The 21,377-nt window shown below is 44.3% G+C and overlaps 1 protein-coding gene across 2 annotated transcripts in view; it reads left to right on the plus strand.

Moving 5' to 3' along the window:
- Positions 1 to 21,377, plus strand: part of LOC126237070 (myrosinase 1-like) — a 227,900-nt gene that overhangs the window by 85,451 nt on the left and 121,072 nt on the right. For both annotated transcript variants that reach the window (XM_049946869.1, XM_049946876.1), the window contains 2 exons: positions 13,449 to 13,583; positions 13,689 to 13,811. In XM_049946869.1, the coding sequence (XP_049802826.1) occupies positions 13,449 to 13,583; positions 13,689 to 13,811 (258 nt within the window). The remainder of the gene's footprint in view (positions 1 to 13,448; positions 13,584 to 13,688; positions 13,812 to 21,377) is intronic.

Consider the following 21,377-nt stretch of genomic DNA (forward strand, 5'->3'; position numbering starts at 1 on the left):
CTCCCGGCGTATTTGATAATCAAAATATCCACGGGTGTACTGCCGGTCTACAGTGTCCAACGGGCACAATATTTCGGCGATCATACATGTCGCCATCATCAGGTGAACTGACGGACTGAGCTCCTGTGAACGTGCCGGCACGGAGATCCGTACAATATGGCTGCTCAGGTGGAACTGGGTTCGGTCGCGGCGGCGGCGGATTTAAATACCCTCCGCCCGCGGCGCGCTCACTCCGCCGTCCGCGCCCCGCGCCACGGTCGCACGGTGGAACAGATTGCGACGGCGTCTGAGGTGACGTCGGTGTGATGGCTCCGTCCGCCGTGGTCGTCACAACTATACATTTGCTCGATTTACTCTTGATTAACCCAATCGCTGGTTCCCAAGCCTTGCTAAGATTATAGCCACAGTCACGATTTATGAGGTCGTCATTGGTGCGAATTTCGATGGCCTCTATAACAACGCTGTCCCAGTATCTCGACGTCTGTACCAGAATCCTCGTGCGTTCATACGCCATAGCGTGATTTTCCGACAAACGATGTTCAGCGACCGCCGACTTGCTCGGATACATCAGTCGAGTGTGCCTCTGGTGTTCACGGCATCGATCCTCGACGGTACGCATCGTCTGACCAATATACGACTTGCCACATTGACACGGAATCTGGTACACGCCGGCCTTCCTCAAACCGAGGTCATCTTTGGCGCTCCCCACCAGTGCACGAGTTTTATTCGGAGGACAAAACACCGTTCCGACCCGGTGTTTCTTCAAAATGCGGGCGATCTTTCCCGAGAGTGCGCCTGTATATGGGATAAACGCAGTGCCTACCTCCTCCCTCGTGATTTCATCCATATCCACAGGTTGTGCTGTAGTGGTTGGGCGGAGAGTACGTTGAATCTGCCACTCTGAGTACCCATTTTTTCGAAATACAGTTCTCAGATGTTCCAATTCCTAGGGTAGACTCTCTGCGTCAGAGATAGTGCGCGCCCTATGTACTAGAGTTTTAAGTACCCCATTCCTCTGTGAAGGGTGGTGGCAGCTGTCTGCGTGCAAATACAGATCAGTGTGCGTTGTCTTCCGATACACCCCATGACCTAGGGTGCCGTCAGGCCTTCTCTTGACCAAGACGTCAAGGAAAGGTAGTTTACCCTCCGTTTCAGTCTCCATAGTGAATTTGATGTTGGGGTGTATGGAGTTTAGATGCGTAAGGAAGTCAAGGTGTTTATCCATACCATGTGGCCAGATGACGAAAGTGTCGTCCACGTAACGGAAAAAGCAAGTAGGTTTCCATTCGGATGACGACAGGGCTTCCTCCGCGAAGTTCTCCATGTACAAATTCGCTACCACCGGTGAGAGTGGGCTACCCATGGCGACTCCCTCCGTCTGTTCGTAGTATTCTCCATTAAAAAGAAAATACGTGGAAGTCAAGACATGCCTAAAAAGTTCAGTGGTCTTCTCGTCAAACTTCTGACTAATCAATTCTAGTGACTCTCGCAGGGGTACCCTCGTGAACAAGGAAACGACGTCAAAACTCACCATGATATCTGACTCACCCAACGTGAAGCTATCAAGGCGTTTAACAAAATCCACGGAATTACGGATGTGATGAGGGCATTTACCCACGTAAGGACCTAATATTCCCGTCAGGTATTTGGCCAACAAATATGTAGGTGCCCTGATGTTGCTGACAATGGGGCGTAATGGTATCCCCTCTTTGTGAACCTTCGGGAGTCCATATAGTCAAACAGCTAAGTTCTCACGTCTCCTTGACAAACCATCTCTGCAGGTTCCGGGCAAGACTGTCATCAATTTGAGTGGCATGGTGTTGAGTGATGATGCGGTCTCGGTTTTGCAGAAAGGTCTCAACTTCGCTCCCACCCCCAAGTTCACTCCGGTCGCAGAAATTGTTAGTGCTGTTGAACAGGTTGCAGCTCGACTTCCGCCTGAATCAGCTGAGGAAATACGCCGTGAAACTTGTCGTGCGTTGACGAAATCCAAGCCGATGAAGTCAAATATCACTAGTAAAGAGAGGGCGGCCATTCGTGATCTGAGGGAGCGCTCTGAAATTGTTGTCTTACCGGCTGACAAAGGCAATGCTACAGTTGTTGTCTCCCATAAGGACTACACTGATAACATGCAGAGCCTGCTAAATGACGATTCCTACCGGAAGATCAGCGTTGACCCTACAAAGAAGGTGGACAACAAGACGAGGTCGCTTCTCAAGGACGCAGAATTACCGGAGGGTGACGCTAAGAAATTGTTACCCCAAGGTCCGGTACCGCCTAGACTATATGGACTCCCGAAGGTTCACAAAGAGGGGGTACCATTACGCCCCATTGTCAGCAACATCAGGGCACCTACATATTTGTTGGCCAAATACCTGACGGGAATATTAAGTCCTTACGTGGGTAAATGCCCTCATCACATCCGTAATTCCGTGGATTTTGTTAAACGCCTTGATAGCTTCACGTTGGGTGAGTCAGATATCATGGTGAGTTTTGACGTCGTTTCCTTGTTCACGAGGGTACCCCTGCGAGAGTCACTAGAATTGATTAGTCAGAAGTTTGACGAGAAGACCACTGAACTTTTTAGGCATGTCTTGACTTCCACGTATTTTCTTTTTAATGGAGAATACTACGAACAGACGGAGGGAGTCGCCATGGGTAGCCCACTCTCACCGGTGGTAGCGAATTTGTACATGGAGAACTTCGCGGAGGAAGCCCTGTCGTCATCCGAATGGAAACCTACTTGCTTTTTCCGTTACGTGGACGACACTTTCGTCATCTGGCCACATTGTATGGATAAACTCCTTGACTTCCTTACGCATCTAAACTCCATACACCCCAACATCAAATTCACTATGGAGACTGAAACGGAGGGTAAACTACCTTTCCTTGACGTCTTGGTCAAGGGAAGGCCTGACGGCACCCTAGGTCATGGGGTGTATCGGAAGACAACGCACACTGATCTGTATTTGCACGCAGACAGCTGCCACCACCCTTCACAGAGGAATGGGGTACTTAAAACTCTAGTACATAGGGCGCGCACTATCTCTGACGCAGAGAGTCTACCCCAGGAATTGGAACATCTGAGAACTGTATTTCGAAAAAATGGGTACTCAGAGTGGCAGATTCAACGTGCTCTCCGCCCAACCACTACAGCACAACCTGTGGATATGGATGAAATCACGAGGGAGGAGGTAGGCACTGCGTTTATCCCATATACAGGCGCACTCTCGGGAAAGATCGCCCGCATTTTGAAGAAACACCGGGTCGGAACGGTGTTTTGTCCTCCGAATAAAACTCGTGCACTGGTGGGGAGCGCCAAAGATGACCTCGGTTTGAGGAAGGCCGGCGTGTACCAGATTCCGTGTCAATGTGGCAAGTCGTATATTGGTCAGACGATGCGTACCGTCGAGGATCGATGCCGTGAACACCAGAGGCACACTCGACTGATGTATCCGAGCAAGTCGGCGGTCGCTGAACATCGTTTGTCGGAAAATCACGCTATGGCGTATGAACGCACGAGGATTCTGGTACAGACGTCGAGATACTGGGACAGCGTTGTTAGAGAGGCCATCGAAATTCGCACCAATGACGACCTCATAAATCGTGACTGTGGCTATAATCTTAGCAAGGCTTGGGAACCAGCGATTGGGTTAATCAAGAGTAAATCGAGCAAATGTATAGTTGTGACGACCACGGCGGACGGAGCCATCACACCGACGTCATCTCAGACGCCGTCGCAAACTGTTCCACCGTGCGACCGTGGCGCGGGGCGCGGACGGCGGAGTGAGCGCGCCGCGGGCGGAGGGTATTTAACTCCGCCGCCGCCGCGACCGAACCCAGTTCCACCTGAGCAGCCATAGTGTACGGATCTCCGTGCCGGCACGTTCACAGGAGCTCAGTCCGTCAGTTCACCTGATGATGGCGACATGTATGATCGCCGAAATATTGTGCCCGTTGGACACTGTAGACCGGCAGTACACCCGTGGATATTTTGATTATCAAATACGCCGGGAGAAACTCAAGAATCACTAAAAGTTTTTATTTCTTATCCATGGATTTTAATACCTACTCCGAATTTTTCTCTTGTTTCCTTTACTGCTTGCTCAATATACAGATTGAATAACATCGGGAAGAGGCTACAACCCTGTGTCACTCCCTTCCCAACCACTGCTTCCCTTTCATGCCCCTCGACTCTTATAACTGCCATCTGGTTTCTGTACAAATAGTAAACAGCCTTTCGCTCCGTATATTTTACCCCTGCCACCTTCAGAATTTGGAAGAGAGTATTCAGTCAACATTGTCAAAAGCTTTCTCCAAGTCTACAAATGCTAGGAACGTAGTTTTGCCTTTCCTTAATCTTTCTTCTAAGATAAGTCGTAAGGTCAGTATCGCCTCACGTGTTCCAATATTTCTACGGAATCCAAACTGATCTTCCCGGGAAAGTCGGCTTCTACCAATTTTTCCATTCGTCTGTAAAGAATTCGCGTTAGTATTTTGCAGCTGTGGCTAATTAAACTGATAGTTCGGTAATTTCACATCTGTCAACACCTGCTTTCTTTGGGATTGGAATTATTATATTCTTCTTGAAGTCTGAGGGTGGGGGGCGGGGAAAGGAGAGGTGGGAGGGGAGGGAGATGGACTATCGCTCTCCCCCCCCCTCTCAATCATGACTACAGAGTTATTTCAGAAATCGTTATGGGACTTAACATTTGTGGTCATCAGTCCCCTAGAACTTAGAACTACTTAAACCTAACTAACCTAAGGACATCACACACACCCATGCCCGAGGCAGGATTCGAACCTGCGACCGTAGCGGTCGCGCAGTTCTAGACTGAAGCGCGTAGAACCGCTCGGCCACCAGCGGCCGGCCAGAGTTATTTATTAGATACGAGGGCGTGTTGAATAGTAGTGTCTTCTAATTTTTAATGTGAAAACTCTTAAAGCATTTTAAACGAAGCAGGCTGTATTAACATTCTACAATTTTTTATTCTTCGTGTCTACATATTTATTTCTCAACATAGTCACTCTGGGGACAAACAGAGACCAGTCTGTTAATACTTTCAGCATAGTATGTTTGACTCTGTTGGCAAAGCCACAACCTAACCTCTGCTTGCACCGACCCATCACTATCAAAGTGATATTTTGATTATCAAATACGCCGGGAGAATCTCAAGAATCACTAAAAGTTTTTATTTCTTATCCATGGATTTTAATACCTACTCCGAATTTTTCTCTTGTTTCCTTTACTGCTTGCTCAATATACAGATTGAATAACATCGGGAAGAGGCTACAACCCTGTGTCACTCCCTTCCCAACCACTGCTTCCCTTTCATGCCCCTCGACTCTTATAACTGCCATCTGGTTTCTGTACAAATAGTAAACAGCCTTTCGCTCCATATATTTTACCCCTGCCACCTTCAGAATTTGGAAGAGAGTATTCAGTCAACATTGTCAAAAGCTTTCTCCAAGTCTACTTTAAGTTTTGGAAACCTATGAAAATCGAGTGGGGCCAGGCGGGTCAGTGAACTTGATGCGTGGGATTGTTGCAAATGCGGTGCTCGCGCGTGGCCTGTTGAAGGAGCATGTGCTCCATTTATGGACTAACTTTCGAATTCGTGCTTTCTGTATTCTGCAGTTAGAAACTGAAATCTGTTTCTCACACACCACCATCCTATATGCTTCAGTCCATAGCACTCTACCGGCAGCGGAACGGGGACGTCGACCAAGTGTGACGCATGACATGTAATACATCAATTGATACTGAGAACAGAGCAAAAAATTCGGAGGCATTATTTTTCAGCACTTCTCGTACCATAACAAATACTGAGTGCACAACCATCGATTCTCTGAACTATAATATTTTTTCGTGTACTTACAAATGTTAAGTTCTCGTGGGATGACACAGCTCGAAACTAACCTCCTCAATTATATCAAATTTTGCGATATTAGAAATTACCTTCCCCCCCTCCGCGGTAACTTATACATTTCTGTGGAGGCCCACGCTTGGCTTCCTTTACTGCTTGCTAAATGTACCGATTATATAACATCGGGGAGAGGCTACAACCCTGTTTTACTTCCTGTCAGCTGTTCCTTCTCTTTCATGTTTATCGGCTGTTACAACTGCAACATGGTTTCTGTACAAGTTGAACATGTGTCTTCGTACTCTGGATTTTATACCTGCTACATTTAGAATTTAAAAGTATGTTCCAGTAAACAATGCGAAAAGTTTCCACTTTAGGTTTCCCTGCCTTCAACTTTCTTCAGAGATAAGTCGTCGAGTCAGAACGGCCTTGTGTGTTCCTACATGTCACCAAGACCCAAAATTATCTTCCCCGAGGTCGGCTTATAAACGTTTTTCCATTTTTCAGTGTTTAATTTGAGTCGATGTTTTGCTACCATGACTTACTAAACTAATCGTACATTATTTTCAGACCTATTTAGAAATTTTCTCAGTTAAGTTCCTCCATTAGTCGTTGAAGTTTCTCGCCACTGCAAGTAAACAGTGCAGTTACAAAAGCAACATGTGTTTCTTCTCTTTCCTCCTAGTTACGGGGTCTAGAAACATCAACTGCGGCTGCAGAGAGAAGTTTTAGTGATACGATGTCTCCTTACCTGAGACCTCTTCCAATTCTGAGTTACCTTCTATCCTGATGCAATGCGATGGAAGCTGTAGCATCACTTATATACACTAGCTGATCAAAATTCTCCAGACACACAGTGGTTGAGTCTGGTTCCGCATTCGAATCCTGATGGGCCAATTGGGTCCGACTGACCGCCGCATCGGATGCGGTATGGAACGGCATGTGGTCAGCAGACCGCTCTCCCGGTCGTTGTCGGGTTTCTTGACCTACACATACTGTAGTGGACATTAATATGGATGCATCAAATGTTTTCAAAATTGTGAATATGGATATCCATCAGCTGTAGAATACAATGATGACAATGAACATTTGTGCCAGACCGGGACTCGAACACAAATTTCCCGCTTTCGTGAGCGATCGTCTTAACATTTGGCTATCCGTGCACAGCCCACGGTCAGACCCAAACTTCAATATGTCGCCAAGCACGCGTCTACAAAAAAAAGTTCAAATGTGTGTGAGGTCTTATGGGACTTAACTGCGAAGGTCATCAGGACAAACACACACACCCATGCCCGAAGGAGGACTCGAACCTCCGCCGGGACCAGCCGTACAGTCCATGGCTGCAGCGCCCTAGACCGCTCGGCTAATCCCGCGCGGCACACGCACGCGTCTACAACCTGTATACGTAGATCCATTGCGTTTATTGACGTATAGGTGAGACTTCTGCTCGAAAGTCCTTGCTCACTGTCAGCTGATAAGTACGATATTGCAATGCCTGTGTTCTTTTCTGACTTATGGTGTTAAGTTCCTTTGGACTTGAATGCATTCAATTCGGAATAACACGGGTACTGCAATATCTTATTAATATGGGTGTGTTTACCTTTCGCCTTTTGGGGGCTTGAACTTCATTGGGGACACTTGCCCAAGGGAGAATGGCAGCCCATTCTCCCTCAAAAGCAGAGAGCAGGGATGGCTGTGACCTTGAACGCTAGAGTGAAGCCGACGTGCCGGCCGGGGTGGCCGAGCGGTTCTAGGCGCTACAGTCTGGAACCGCGCGACCGCTACGTTCGTAGGCTCGAATCCTGCCTCTGGCATGGATGTGTGTGTTGTCCTTAGGTTAGTTAGGTCTAAGGACTTCTAAGTTCTAGGGAACTGATGACGTCAGCAGTTAAGTGCCATAGTGCTCAGAGCCATTTGAACCATTTTGAAGCCGACGTTCTGACTCATCCAAAGGTATTCCATTGGGATCAGGTCGGGACTCTGGGCAGGCCAGTCCATTCCAGGAATGTTACTGTCCTCAAACTATTACCTCACAGATACTGCTTTTATGACAGGGTACAATGTCATTCTTGTGGAAATAATCGTCGTATCTGAACTGTTCCTGTACAGTACGCAGTACACAATGCGCGTGTGTTCATATCTTTCCGCACTTACCGTTTTGTTAAACACAATGAGGGAACTACATCCTAACCACGGAAAACACCCCTGTAGCGTAACATTATCTCCGGTGTACTTCACTGCTGACACTATACTTGGTGGTAAGTAACGTTGTCCAGGCATTCGCCAAACCCAAATCCCTTCTTCGGATTGTCACAGAGCATGGCGTGATTCGTCACTCCAAATCCTACAGTCTCTCTTCACACCAGCTCAAGCGTTGTTTAACACTGATTGCAGAAATGAGTGGTTTATGGGCAGCTGTTCGGCTATCATACCCCATTCTTTTTATCTCCCTACATACAGTCATTGTGCTAGCTGGCCTGCTTGTAGCATTTTTGAACACTCGGAGGATACCTTCCCCTTATCTCATGTGATTTTTTTACAGCCACCAGCCGTAATACTCGACGATCCCTATCCGTCAGCACATGAAATCTACGTGATCTTGGCTTACCCGTGGTTCTTTCTTCATGACTCCACTTCAGTCACATCACGAATAGTCGACTTCGATAGGCCGGAACAGAATCAGTGCCTGCTGTCTGAAGGATTCATAGAACAGATTTTGTTAGACCCGAAAAAAACTTTCTCGCAAATCAAGAAAAAAACTGAATTCATACTCATTGCTCCCTTCAGCAATTATAACGACAATCTGCAGGTGATCCATTGTGCTACATCCACTTCTAGAGACACGTTTCGTTGCTTCATAAAAATTAGATTAATGACGGGTGTCACAACAGGAGCATAAGATTTGAATTTTAAAAGAAACATCGTCTTCTGTAGCAAAACATTGAATTATTTACTGATTTGTAATGTAGACATTTGGGAATCATGTATGGAACAACACATACGGTAAATAATCGCCACAGTTTCGGTGGGACATGCGTATACTTCTGCGAAATTTTCAATAACGGTTTTGCATAAATGTGATGGTATTTCGTTGATACAGCAATCAGTTTCAGTCTGTAATGCAGGGGTGTTAGTGGGTTTGCTCGTGTAAACCTGAGACTCCAGAAGTACTCACATAAGAATGCGCAAAGGTGCTAAAGTGCAAGATCATGGCGGCCAATTCCCGTCACAAAAAAGGAAGATGACGTGACCAAGATAAGACTCGTGCAAGACCGTCTGTGTTTAATGGGTGGCATGGCAAGCAGCACCGTCCTGCTGAAACCACATGTCATCAAACTGCATGTCGTCAATGACCATGTCTTCTAATAGAGACACACAGAACTGGGTTGCCATGTTACGAGAACGTTCGCCATTTACCGTTAATGCATTACCTACCTTCACTTCAAAGTGAAATGGTCACATATTTCCTCCATACCACGACACACATCAAAAGATTTCTCGTTTGACGCCTTTTTACTCGTCAGCCATTCGTAGTTTTTCTGCGCCCCATATACCTCAATTAACGTGATCATACGGCGAAAATTAGACACGTCTCTGAAGGTTGTTTTGTCTGCAAAATCAGCATTCACCTACTGTTATTTCATGACTGGACTGGTGAACTCACTTACCGGGCAACGTGTGCCATGTTTACTAGCTACTGTCTGTCTCGTATCGATCTGTCACAATTATTGGCCTATCGAACCACGACATCCAAAATGACACGCAATTTAAGTTTTCTGCCCTTAGTGTAAAATCCTCCATAACATATAAAAATTAAAACTCACTCCATTAGTGGGCTGAGTCAATGGTGAAATTTCCTCAGAGACAAAGCAGCCTTGATGAGATCAAACTGGCTCTAAACTATGTAATCGAACTACTTTTGTAGTCATAGAAGTCCCTGGAGCATAGAGATATGTCGCGATGGGCATTCTTGTTCGCGTTGTGGTCCCGTCATGTTACGAAATTAAGAACATATTTTCTATGAACTATTACGTTGTTTCTATCTCCTGCACTTTTTTTCTGAATTACTTTATAGAAAAATTAGCATTAACGAGGAACTAAGCAATAAACCACGATAATATTTTTAAAAAATTTATCTGCAAATATGGAAATTCTTTCGGGACAATAATCATAGCTCCACAAAGAGTAGATTTTCCCGACGGACACTGGCGAGTGTGTTCCATATCTTGTCATAAAATAGTACGAATAAATTTAAATGCACAGCAACACGCAATTCTTTGGAACCTAATTATTCTCGTGAAACGCTTCTGATTAATATGGGAGCTCAAAACTACGAACGAAAGCAGCAAATATTTCTTTATGAAATTCTCATTCAGTTATCACATTAACGCCGTATAGCCTTCCAACTGGAACGTATCTTCTACCAAGAACCCGTGATAAAAATAAGTTCGCTCTAATTGCGTCAGCTGAATAAATTTAATTCTGGGGTCGGTGCAACGTTCGATTAAACGCTATCAGTTACTTTTTACGCATATTTTAGTTCATTACTATACATTGAAGTGTATGTTCAGTGACTGTTTAACTCTGTTGCTTGATTACTGCTGTTCTTGATTGCATGTTTATATAAGCTACATTAAGTGATCGCTTTCATTTTGTTAAACAATCGCCAAGAACGATAAACGTACTAGAAAGTAATGCATTAAAGTAAAACTGGAGAAACAAGAATACATCAAAAATAGATGCTTCTCCACTGCATATCTTCCAAAACAAAAGTCGTGATAAATGTTATCAAATCTGCACATACCTTTTGCGAATATGCAGGGTGAACCAACTAAGACTTGCACCGCAGATATTGCAGAAGTGGAAAATGCTGTTATGTGCGGTTTCCACAGAATGTATTGGTAGTCAGGGGCTCGTATTGTTAGCCAGTAAACAGATTGTAATAATACTTAGAATATATATATATATATATATATATATATATATATATATATTGCAAATACACACTTTTTAAATGGAACAACGCGCATTGACATTAACAGACTAAAAGCAGGGTAAATTAGAATGCCAGTAGCGTTTGTAGCACGATTCTAGTGCGAGTCGTTCAAGAGATACCGTATTTTGGAAAGCGTCAACACCACCACTTGTACAATAACTGCGGGAGCACACAGTAAAGAACAGCACAAGTACATACACCAGTTATGTGGATTCTGACGAGCAACGAGGCACTGACCATCACTGGTTCTGTTCAAAATGACCACCAGCAGCGCCAATATGCGTTTCCAGTCTGGTATGGGACGACTATTGCCTCGCTCTATAGCCTTTGTCTCACTGGAAATTTCAGCGGAGACATCCGAGCAAGATGCAGTAATACGTCGTTGCACATCATTGGGTGTGCCTGGTATGCTCTTGTAGACAGTGTCTTTCAGTTTTCACCACAAAAAAGTCTACATGCGTCATATACGGGAACACGCCGGTCAAGGTACAAGTCCTCTGCGTCCAATATAAGGATTTGGAAACAGTTCTTGAAGATTCACCATTCAGGGAGAACGACTGTTAAAAATAAGATTTCGAAAACAGACACAAGTCGCACTTCGTGTTTTTTACTGACCGGTTGCACTTTTCAAATGACCAAGAGCATCATCAGAATATACTGTTTAAATTGGCTGACAACTCTAAAGATTAATCTGACTGCACTACAGTACTTCAACTTACGTTTAAAGTACAGTAGTAAATGCTGACATTGACACTGACAGCGCCAAAGTGGAAATTAATAATAATTAATTAAACTTAATTCGTGAAGACATGCTGTAGTTCTTCGTGCACTATGGGCTGGACAGCTTTCATGTTGATACCAAAGGTTCCTCCTAGTCAGCATAGGAGCGTCTTATAGCGTCCCTGGAAGATGATCAGCTAGGAGGCTGCGATGCTTGTGCTCGTTCAGTGTTCCGTCTATGAAAAATGTGCCTATGAGCTGATGATTCACTATCGCACGCCACACGTTTGCATTCCATGGATGCTGAGCTTTCAGCCGGCCGCTGAGGCCGAGCGGTTCTAGGCGTTTCAGTCCGGAACCGCGCGACTGCTACGGTCGCAGGTTCGAATCCTGCCTCGGGCATGGATGTTTGTGATGTCCTTAGGTTAGTTAGGTTTAAGTAGTTGTAAGTCTAAGGGACTGATGACCTCAGATGTTAAGTCCCATAGTGCTTAGAGCCATTTGAACCATTTCGATGCTGATGTTCCACTTGACGAAGGCAACGGAGATCGTCAACAAACCAATAGTGCATTTTTCGGCTGTTTACCTGGTCATGATTGGGAAATGTGGCTTAATCACTAAACAAGATACATGGTACATCTAGAATATCCTGTCGTATGCCCATATACAGAAGTTAACATGATTCCCATAATCGTTTCCATGCAGCTCTTGGTGGAGAGAGATATGAAAGGGATGGAACCAACGTCGATAGAGAATGCGTAGGGCACTTGCCTGACACCTGTGACATCGTCGTGCAATTGCGCGGGAGCTAACGTGCGGATCAACTGCAACAGCAGCTAGAACGTTAATGTCCCTGTCTTCTGTTGTTACTCGTTTCCTTCTGATACCTTGTCTAGGTGTTGATAACTAATCGCCGAGATGGTTGACGTCTGTTGGAATACCTTTCAACATACACCGTACAAGAACGTTCTGCAGTCTTCCTACACTTTCCGCACACAATGAGCATGTCGACTTTTTCTGCATTGATAAATCCCATCGTCCACTCAGGACCTACTGCTTGGATTGTCACACGCTAACTGACCACCAAGTCGCATTGCAGCCAAGTAACACCCAAGCACACGTAAGCAAACGTAACAACATCGTACATAGCAACTACGCATGCTGAATGGCACAAACAAGTGTCGGTGCGGGAACGTTTCAAAACACGATATCTCGTAAACGACTCTCACTAGAATCCTACAACAAACACCACTGACGTCCTAATTTACTCTACTTTTAGTTTCCTAATGTTAATAAGCATTCTTACTTTTAAAAAAGTCTATATTTCCAAAATAAAATACTATTTCTAAGTATTATTACAATTTGTTTATTGGCGAGGAATACGAGCCCCTGGCTACCAATCTATTCTGTGCAAAACTGCGCACCAATAGCTCTTTCCATTTCCACAATATTTGTGGTGCAAGTTTTAGGTGATTCGCCCTGTATCTTCAGTGACTGAAGTTAAATTTTCTGATAGTTTTGAGTGGTCTTAGGTATACTGTCATAATTGATCAAAATTATTGATAAAATTAAATGTTAATGGTATCAGCATTGTTTAAATTATTACAAAATTAGGCTTAACTCTCATCCTATAAAATGTATAATAGTATATTGTTTAGTGTAACTGAAATAGCTGATTACAAGACTCAGAGCGTAAATTGGGATTAAGAAATTTACCGTGTTCCTTTACAATTTCCTAATCGCATGCATTCATCGTTAGTTGATTTTGCTGAGTCCAGTAGTTCGTCGTTACCTCAACTCTTTTAGCCTGTAGTTGTCAAGGTGTCTTGATGGGTGTGTTCAAAAATAAGTTCCTGAAACTCTTACAGATGGATTTCTATCGTTTCTCCATAAGCTGGGCACGTATTTTACCTGATGGAACCGCCAGTAACGTGAACGAGAAAGGAATTGATTACTATAGGACGATGATGACAGAACTCTTAGATAATGGGATTCAGCCTATGGTAAGTCAGAGTAATTATACATACTGCATAATCGTATAAAACCGTGAAAATTTCGTTTTGTGACTTTTGATTGATTTATGTGCTATTGACGTTGCTAACCAACAGGTAACAATGTTTCACTGGGATCTTCCGCAACCACTGCAAGAGATGGGAGGTTGGATGAACCCTCTTATGGCAGACTTCTTTGAGGACTATGCAAGAGTTCTTTTTTCACAGTTCGGAGATCTGGTGAGAATAATTCTCAGGTTTCTAAACAAATCAATGAAACTTCGTAAGAAAAGGTGAGAAACAGCCAAATCAGCTGCAATATTTTGACCTAGTTTTCGACGTTCAAGCGATTTTAATCAACTGTTTTACTATTGCGACTTATTTGGTTGTTTTTCATCTTTTCCTCAAGAAGATTACGTTCTACACTTGCTGCTTCTAGTCATGTTCTAGATTTTAGATAAGAACATTGGGGAAAATGTTTAATAGTAATCGTTATACTAAGAGCAGTATTGTTTGTTGGACACAAAATTCTTTCAGTGACCGAATAAGAACTTGTTCTCCATTGAGAAGATGCAATAAATGTCCTGCAACAGAAAACAAGAGGAAAAAAAACAAAAAAATATAATCTATAATTTACTTTAAAAGAGGTAATACTGGAAACAATAAAACTTCAGACCACTCAAAGGAAATAAAAAGTCTTCCAAACAGCTCAAAAAATTAATTTGGGGAATAAGAACTGTTTTTTTCTTCGTTAACGCTTGATAACTGAAAACATTTGGTTGTGCAATGTATAGTGAACAGAATTTGAGGTCAAGTTTAAAATTTACGGAGAAAACTGAAAATCTCATCACTCATGAAACGTCATGAGTCCATTTCCATCTAGTGTCAGGAAATGTTTTATTTGATATACGGCCAACTGAAATAAACAGTTATGATGAGCTTCACGTAACTGCAAACAAACCCCAGTGAACCCACATATAATTTCGAGATAAACTCAACACGTCGAAATTTAGCGTCGGCCACATTTGAATCATAAAAATTATGCGAAGGAAATAAAACTCGTAACGCCATTTAAGGAAGTATTTTCTCTCCGCCTTGAGATTCCAGCTTTGCCAAGTGAAATTTCCGTTAGCTAGGAAATCGAGTATTCCTCGGCCGTTGCCGATTTTGAACGGATTTTGTTATTGTCATTTTTCTCATTTTGAGACAGCCTGTCAGTAGCTAAGCACAGTTTTGACATACAATGAAGTTGAAAATTAAAACATAAGCAGTTGATAAAAGTTGAGCTTTCTTTTATTAAAAATGGTAGTCTTGATGAGAAAACGAATGTCTGTGGGAGTGAAGAAGTTGGTTTTGGTACACCTCAGAGGATGACGACATTGTAATTCATTGGTCCTAAAGGAAGTGGTCTATCGCGTTTTATGACCAGACCCGTAAAAACAGCAGAATTACGTTGGATTGTGTGAAGGAAAATGGAAACCGTAAGGGTTTTGTCTGGTGAGTGCAGTGAATAATAAGATAATAGGAAAGATTCTGGCTGTGTTTGATTCATCGACTGGGTGTGTTAGAATCAAAGGAGAGGTAAGTTCGGTCTAAGGGTAGCAGCTTGGCAATCCAAACTCTAGGGTTCTCGGTTAGACGTTAGCCAAAACCTAGATTTAGAATAAATGTCATCAGCTATGGCAATCGAAGACTTCTCATGTAAGGAGTCATCACCATTATGTCAACGCTCTTGCCAAAACAGGAAGAGGAGTAGCCAGGGATTCCAGGCATCCACTAGACCTTAGCGTGGTAAACTGTACCTAGAGGAGAAAGAATCAGCGATGAAGTTGAATAAAGCAATGGAAACTACTGTATTAAAGACACTCACAGTATAGCCACAGTATATGCTGTTTTGTAATATAATATCACGTTGATCACTTCTTCCGCAAAGAATTCTGGAGGGAAAACAGTACCTGTTCGGAGGTACAGGTGGAGACTGCCTAGTAGGAAGACGCATAAAGCAGACTTTCTACGAATCGGAATGTGCGATGTTGGAAATCTGAACGTTGTAAACAAACCTGAGTATCTGAAAACAGGGACGAGCGAGCTTGGCAGTGGAATACACCCACTTCCCAAACGATTAAATTACAAGGACCGTGTCTTCCTAAGCCTAGGGTTGATCAGTTTGGAAATAAGCTAATCGATTCCGAAAGAGAGCCGAAAAGAGATATGAAGTGGTCATCTACAGCCGAGATTGACAGCATGTAGTGTGCCTCAGGTGCCTCGTCTCTTAACATTGTAAGCCGACTGTTAATATAACATGAAGAAGAGCTGTGTCTGGTACATTTTTACTATGGACGATGTAATTTATCAGCTATATTTTTCATAAAGCAGTGTGAGACAAAGCGGCCATTGGGCGTACTTAGAACTCTGAGATGTCTTGGCCACAAATTTATTATTCCAATAAGCCTTATGCGTTTCGAAGTTACGTCATTCTCAAAGGTAAATGGTTAAAGTCATTACTATGCTTAGAAACTTGTCCAAGTGGCCAACTGCACTTGCTTGTTACGAAGGAGTGTTGAACTGATACTATGTATGCATTTCGACATCTTCCTACTGACTCATAGTAATGATTTTAAGGGTTTTCCTTCGGAAATGTCCTAATATCGAGACGCGTAAGGCGTAGTGGAATAACAAAATTATGGCAAAGACATGTCAGTGTTTAAAAGATGTCAATTCATACTACTATTTGACAACACTGAAGAGTCATGGACTTTATATTATTTCACGCTACTAATTTTACGTTACCTTGTAAGCAGTAGCAAATATTTCATGATACATGGTGATCTTCTATGGACCGAAACCGGATGTACAGCAAAGTTTTATCAGCAGCTCTTGGCGGCTAATCATGTCGTTTCTCAAATCAGAGAGTAACTGACTGCTGATGTATGTACTGAAAAACAAATCACAGCAAAGAGATACGTAGTGCAGCGTTCACGCACCCAGTGTTGAAAGTTACTAACATAGGAGTATGTTACGTTACATGAACCTTGTTCATATAGCATACGGGAGTGAAGCCGAGTGACGTCTTTACAACCGCCGATCAGTCGAGGGGTGAACACCCTGTTATTTTTAAGGCACAAAAGACACCACGACATCGTAAAAACCACAGCATGCAGAGCGTATGCGGAAACATAGCACACACAGTGAGGCTGAGTTAACGCTACCTCTCCCGGTGGTTATTAATAACATGAAGGTATAGTAACGGGAGGTCACGGCACAGAATTACGTTGTACATTACTTTGAAGCCGGCGCAGCCATTTTAGTAAACTCTAAACATTAGCAGTTGTTTCTTGTTCACAGTTTCTGTCGTGTCCACGCAACAGCTCTTTTAAATTGCAAATATTACACAGCTTTCGTGAATGACACAATGTCAGGAGGCATTTTTAGACGTTTTTCTGGTCCTAAACGCATATTTGATCGAGTAATACGACGCATTTTACCTCGTTAACGAAAGTTTTTCTTTTTTACTCGTTCAAATAACCAGAAAGCTACTTTTGTAATCCAGCATTTTCTTTAACACAGAATAACGGCACTGATGTTCCGTCTGCGCCCTCTTCCCAAAAATATTGAGAACATGTTTTGCTATGTCTGGACGGTTTGCAAGACTTCATTCTTACAGTGTTCAACCAGAGCGCTTTGTGTTGTATTGATAGGAAATCTAAAGCAAAATTACAAAAGAAACTACAGTAGTTAAAATTTATGTATACTCTAAGAGACAAACAAGACGCACCACGAAGGAATTACCCAATGGAATATCGTTAGATGTGACACTGAAGAGCCAAAGAAACTGGTACACCTGCTCAATATCTTGTAGTGCCTCGCGAGCACGCAGAAGTGCTGCAACTCGACGTAGTATGGACTCGACTAATCTCGGAAGAAGTGCTGGAGGGAACTGACACCATGAATCCTGCAGGGCTGTCGATAAACCCGTAACAGTACGAAGGGGGTCGATATCTCTTCTGAACAGGACGTTGTTAGGCATCCCAGATATGCTCAATAATGTTCATGTCTGGGGAGTTCGGTGGCCAGCGGAAGTGTTTAAACTCAGAAAAGTGTTCCTGAAGCCATTCGATAGCAATTCTGGACGTGTGGGGTGTCGCACTGTCCTGCTGAAATTGCCCGCGTCCGTCAGAATGCACAATGGACATGAATGGATACAGGTGATCAGACAGGATGATTACGTACTGTTACCTGTCAGAGTCGTAACTAGACGTATCAGGGGTTCCACATCACTCCAACTGCACACGCCCCACACCATTACAGAGCCTCCACCAGTTTGAACAGTCCCCTGCTGATATGCAGGGTCGATGGATTTATGAGGTTGGCTCCATACCTATACTCGTCCATCCGCTCGATACAATTTGAAACGAGACTCGTCCGACCAGGCAACAAGTTTCCAACCATCAACAGTCCAATGTCGGTGTTTACGGGCCCAGGCGAGGCGTAAAGCTTTGTGTCGTGCAGTCATCAAGGGTACATGAGTGGGCCATGGGCTCCGAAAGCCCATATCGATTATGTTTCATTGAATGGTTCGCACGCTGACAATTTTTGATGGGCCAACACTGAAATGCGCAGCAATTTGCGGAAGGATTGAACTTCTGTCACGTTGAACGATTCTCTTCAGTCGTCGTTGGTCCTGTTCTTGCAGGATCTTTTTCTGGCCGCAGCGATGTCGGAGATTTGATGTTTTACCGGATTCCTGATATTCACGGTACGCTCATGAAATGGTCGTACGGGAAAATCCCCACTTCATCGCTGCCTCGGTGATGCTGTGTCCCATCGCTCGTGCACCGACTATAACAGCACGCTCAGATTCACTTAAATCTCGATAACCTGCCACTGTAGCAGCAATAACCGATCTAACAACTGCGCCAGACACTTGTTGTCTTTTATAGGCCTTGCCGACCGCAGCGCCGTATTCCTTCTGTTTACGTATCTCTGTATTTGAATGCGCATGCCTATACCGGTTTTTTGGGCACTTCAGTGTATAAAGTCAAGCAAACGATTACAATTACAGAAAAACTGGATGATTCATTCAAGAGAAAGAGCTTCACAAATTGACCATGTCAGTTAAGTGTTGGTCCAGCTCTGGTCCTTATGCAAGGAGTTATACGGGTTGGCATTGACTGACAGAGCTGTTAAATATCCACCCGAGGGGTACCCTGCTAAATTCTCTCCAATTGGCGCGTTTGATCGTCAAAATCCTAGTTGGTTGCAGGGTCCTGTCCTCAATGCTCCAACTGTTCTCAATTGGAGAGAGATCCGGCAGCCTTGCTGGCCAAGGCAGGGTTTGGCAAGCACCAAAACACCCAGTAAAAACTTTCACCGTGTGCATTATCTTAGTGAAATGCAGGTCCAGGATGGCTTGCCGTGAAAAGCAGCAAACTGGGCGCAGAATATCGTCGACGTACCGCTGTGCTGTAAGGGTCCTGCGAATGACAATCAAAGGGGTCCTGCTATGAAAAGATATGGCACCCACGACCATTACAGTTCTCAGGTCGTATAGAGGGCAACAGACAGGTTGATATCCCACCATTGTTGGGGCGACTCCAGACGCATCTTCGGCCTGGAATCTCATTGACGGCAGTAAAATTGTGTTCAGTGATGTGCCCCGCTTCCAACTGAATCCCGATGACCAGTGAGACGTGTCTGGAGGCACCCCAGACAGCGGGGGATATGAACCTGAATTTCGTCCACCCTACGACTCAACAACCAGACCACCGAGCGAGGTGGCGCAGTGGTTAGCACACTGGACTCGCATTCGGGAGGACGACGGTTCAATCCCGTCTCCGGCCATCCTGATTTAGGTTTTCCGTGATTTCCCTAAATCGCTTCAGGCAAATGCCGGGATGGATCCTTTGAAAGGGCACGGCCGATTTCCTTCCCCATCCTTCCCTAACCCGAGCTTGCGCTCCGTCTCTAATGACCTCGTTGTCGACGGGACGATAAACACTAAATCTCCTCCTCCTCCTCAACAACCAGGAGTGTTCGTCTGGGTTGTCACTCCATTTCACAACATAACCCCTTTGGTTGTCATCCACGACATCCTTATAGCGTAGTGGAACGTCGAGGATATTCCACGCCGCGCTTTATGACCTTTTATGGCAGTCTATCCTGGGTTTACATCGTAGCAAGATAATGCCCCTCTGCACACGGCAAGGTCGTCGATGCTGAGGCAATAAATGGCTCAGCAGCTCAGGCCCAATCCAGCCATTAAGATTTAGGTATTCAGGGGTTTTCCTAAATCGTTTAACGCAAATCCCGAGAATTTTTCTTTGAAAAGAAACCACAGTTTGAGCTTGTTCTCTAATTCCGTCATCGAATGACTGTACTGGAGAAACCCATTTCGTTCCCATTTGCAAAGGACATCTTCAGGGGTGTAGTACTTTCTATGGAGGGTTGATTCACACTCAGGTTCGCTACAGCTGAGTAGCGAGCATGGGTTTAAATTTGACCTGCATAGAAACAACAACCTTCCTTGAAGATGTCCTTCACAGACTGGGACAAGATGTAGGGTTTCTCCAAGAAGTTCATAACGAGCACGGTGTAGCAGCCTGGTGTATTTTCATTAATGTGAATCTATTAATGGTGATGCCTCCCTCCAAACATGTACGTCATCTGCGAACAGCCGCATAGAATTATTGGTTTTATATGCCAAGTCATTTACATATTGCTAAGAGCAGAGATTCTATCACACTGCCTAGATTGAGTGTTGAGTGTATGCACTACACAAATACAATCGGTCCAACCAACACCGAGCGAGGTGGCGCAGTGGTAGCACACTGGACTCGCATTCGGGAGGACGACGGTTCAATCCCGTCTCCAGCCATCCTGATTTAGGTTTTCCGTGATTTCCCTAATTGGTTCAGGCAAATGCCGGGATGGTTCCTTTGAAAGGGCACGGCCGATTTCCTTCCAAATCCTTCCCTAACCCGAGCTTGCGCTCCGTCTCTAATGACCTCGTTGTCGACGGGACGTTAAACACTAACCACCACCACCAACCAACATAGGCCTATTAGTCATTACATCACCCCTTAATAGACGTAAGTATTAGGTCGAAAGTAAAGATTGCAAATAGAATTTTCTTTTGATCGCTATGTAGAAATCAAATATTACTGGACTTACATTACTGTGTAAAATATCATCTAGTAACAGCCCACTACATCCACTACATCTCTGCCCCATGGTCTAGGCGTAGCGTCGTTGAATAGTAATCAGAACGTCCTCGACCCCGCGTTCTAAACCCACCAACACTTAAATTTTGATTAATAATCAGCACTGGCGGCGGAAGACTTCCGGTATAAGAAGTCGCCCTCCTTCTGCCAACGGCCTTGTTAAAGAGAGCGGAGGAGCGGAGGAGCGGACAGAGGTTCGGGTAACTCTCTTGTCCTAGGGGTGGGAAACTGCCTCTAAAGGCGGAGAAATCAGCAATGATCAACTGCGTGAGAATGACGAAGGCAATCGAAACGACTGCATTAAAGACACTTAACATGCATCCACAGGACATGTGGCCTTTAATTGAAAAAGGGTCATGGTGATCTCCATTGGAAAAAGATTCAGGAATAGTCCCCCATTCGGATCTCAGGGAGGGGATTGCCGACGAGGAGGTGACCATGAGAATAAGATTGAATATTCAACGAAAAAATAACGTTCTACGAGTCGGGCCGTGGAATGTCAGATGTCTGAACGTGTTAGGGACGCTAGAAAATCTGAAAAGTGAACTGCAAAAGCTCAATCTAGATATATTAGGGGTCAGTGAAG

This window comes from Schistocerca nitens, chromosome 1 (genome assembly GCF_023898315.1).
Source record: "Schistocerca nitens isolate TAMUIC-IGC-003100 chromosome 1, iqSchNite1.1, whole genome shotgun sequence".
In the NCBI taxonomy this organism is placed as follows: Eukaryota; Metazoa; Arthropoda; class Insecta; order Orthoptera; family Acrididae; genus Schistocerca; species Schistocerca nitens.